Consider the following 1,976-nt stretch of genomic DNA (forward strand, 5'->3'; position numbering starts at 1 on the left):
AAGAACTGACTCAGTAGAAAAGACACTGATGCTGGGCAAGATTGAAGGTGGGAGGAGAAGGGGAAGACAGAGGATGAGATCATTGGATGGCATCACCGACTCAATGGACATGAGTTTGAATAAGCTCCGGGAGTTGGTGATGGACAGAAAAGCCTGGCGTGCTGCAGTCCATGGGGCTGCAAAGAGTCGGACACTACTGAGCAACTGAACTGAACTGAAGCTGGGTCATGGTAACAGTCATTCTAACCTTATCTTGGCTACAAAAAAAATGCATCTTTTCAGCCAATTGTTCTACCTGCAGTGGGTGGGGAAGGCCAGGAAGGGCAAGGTAGATTTTGGAGAGGGGGTGGAAGGGGCCCGGGGCAGGAAATGTGGACAATTGTGCCTTGTGTTTTGTCTACTCATTACCAATGACTCATTTGAGAGCACCTGATATTTGGGGTCTGCGTGCTTACCAGGTTTCTCATCCTAAAGAACAAACTCACTGACCACACAGACATTCACAGGCTACTCATGCCTCTGAAGCTCTCGAATCATACCCATGATCTCAATGTTGAGGAGCTTTGTGCATAAAGTGCCTGGGGATGGGGGGCGGGTAGGTGAAAGGAAAAGGGAGGGAGGGATGAGGGACAGAGGGTCCTTAAAGAAATCAGATTCTGCAGACAGGGATATTAACCTTTCCTGGCCAGAGAAAGGACAGCTTTGACCACCCGCGTGACCGAGCCATTGCTGTTTGATGGTATTTGCTTGGTGTCAGGTACAGCATAATCTTTGAATAATGGGCAAATTTTTTCTTTAATTCTGATGTTAAACTCACTTCAAATGTTTTTACCCTGAGCACTGTGCAGCTCAAAGACACCTGTTTAGCAAAACTTATGGGTACAGCCTTGGAGACAGAGCCACCCCGGAGCCTTCAGCCATGGTCAACCCCACCCTGTTCATTGAGCCCTGGGAAGAAAAGATTTGGAATAAAGGTCCCTGCTTTCATAGAATAATTCCAGGACTTATGTGCCAGGGTGGTGACTTCGCATGCCGTAATGGCACCAGTGGCAAGTCCATCTATGGTGAGAAATTTGATGAGAATTTCACTCTGAAGCATGTAGGCGCTGGCATCTTGTCCATGGCAAAGGCTGGCCCCAACACAAACGGTTCCTTGTTTTTCATCTGCACTGCCAAGACTGAATGGTTGGATGGCAAGCTCATTGTCTTTGACAGGGTGAAGGGAGGCATGAATATTGTGGAAGCCATGGAGCACTTTGGGTTCAGGAATGGCAAGACCAGCAAGAAGATCACCATTGGTGACTGTGGACAAATCTAATAAATTTGACTTGCCTTTTACTTGAAAACAAACAAACTTATGGGCACAGAAACCAGAGAGTACAGCATATCTAAGGACAGAGCCTCTGGGACTGAATTGAGAATTTTAAGAGCCCTCCTAGGCCCAATCTTTCCCAAAAAAAACATTCTTAATTTTCCTTTCCAGCATCCCTGGGAGACTCGGATGGTTGAGGTACAGTGACCTAAAGTCCCTGAGAGCTGGGTTTTCTAAGTGTGGGAAGAAATATTACAGAGGACTTGCCAAGACACGTGGAGACATTTCTTCCATCCACTCTTGAGCCATTCATCAGTCTGATTAACCCCTTTCCTTTCTGGGTCTTTAGCCTCCAGCCTCATGACTCATCCATCAACCCCTACTCTCTCCTCTACAGACACCACCACCTCCTTAAGTTATGAAACAGTGGGTAAATAAGGAAAATGACTAATATATCAGAGCACCATAAGGACATCTATACTATTCAAACTGATTAGAAGGTGATGGCCTTGGGAATTCACTGAAAGAAGGGGTAGAACCCTTGCCTGCCCCTCGTGCTCTATGGCAGGAGATGGCAGATGCTGAATTAGGAAGAGTGTTCTCATTCATACTCCTCTTCCAATTCATCATGTGACCTTGGGGGAGTCACTTCCGGTGGGCCTCC

At 46.9% G+C, this 1,976-nt stretch overlaps 1 protein-coding gene across 1 annotated transcript; it reads left to right on the forward strand.

The window, feature by feature from the left end:
• The first annotated feature begins 293 nt into the window (after window positions 1-293).
• LOC133235876 (peptidyl-prolyl cis-trans isomerase A-like) lies at window positions 294-1,354 on the forward strand. Its single transcript, XM_061397669.1, has one exon. It carries the CDS (start codon window positions 920-922, stop codon window positions 1,316-1,318), a length of 399 nt encoding a protein of 132 aa, XP_061253653.1. The 5' UTR covers window positions 294-919; the 3' UTR covers window positions 1,319-1,354.
• The last annotated feature ends 622 nt before the right edge of the window (window positions 1,355-1,976 follow it).

This window comes from Bos javanicus, chromosome 23, assembly GCF_032452875.1.
Source record: "Bos javanicus breed banteng chromosome 23, ARS-OSU_banteng_1.0, whole genome shotgun sequence".
Classification (NCBI taxonomy): domain Eukaryota; kingdom Metazoa; phylum Chordata; class Mammalia; order Artiodactyla; family Bovidae; genus Bos; species Bos javanicus.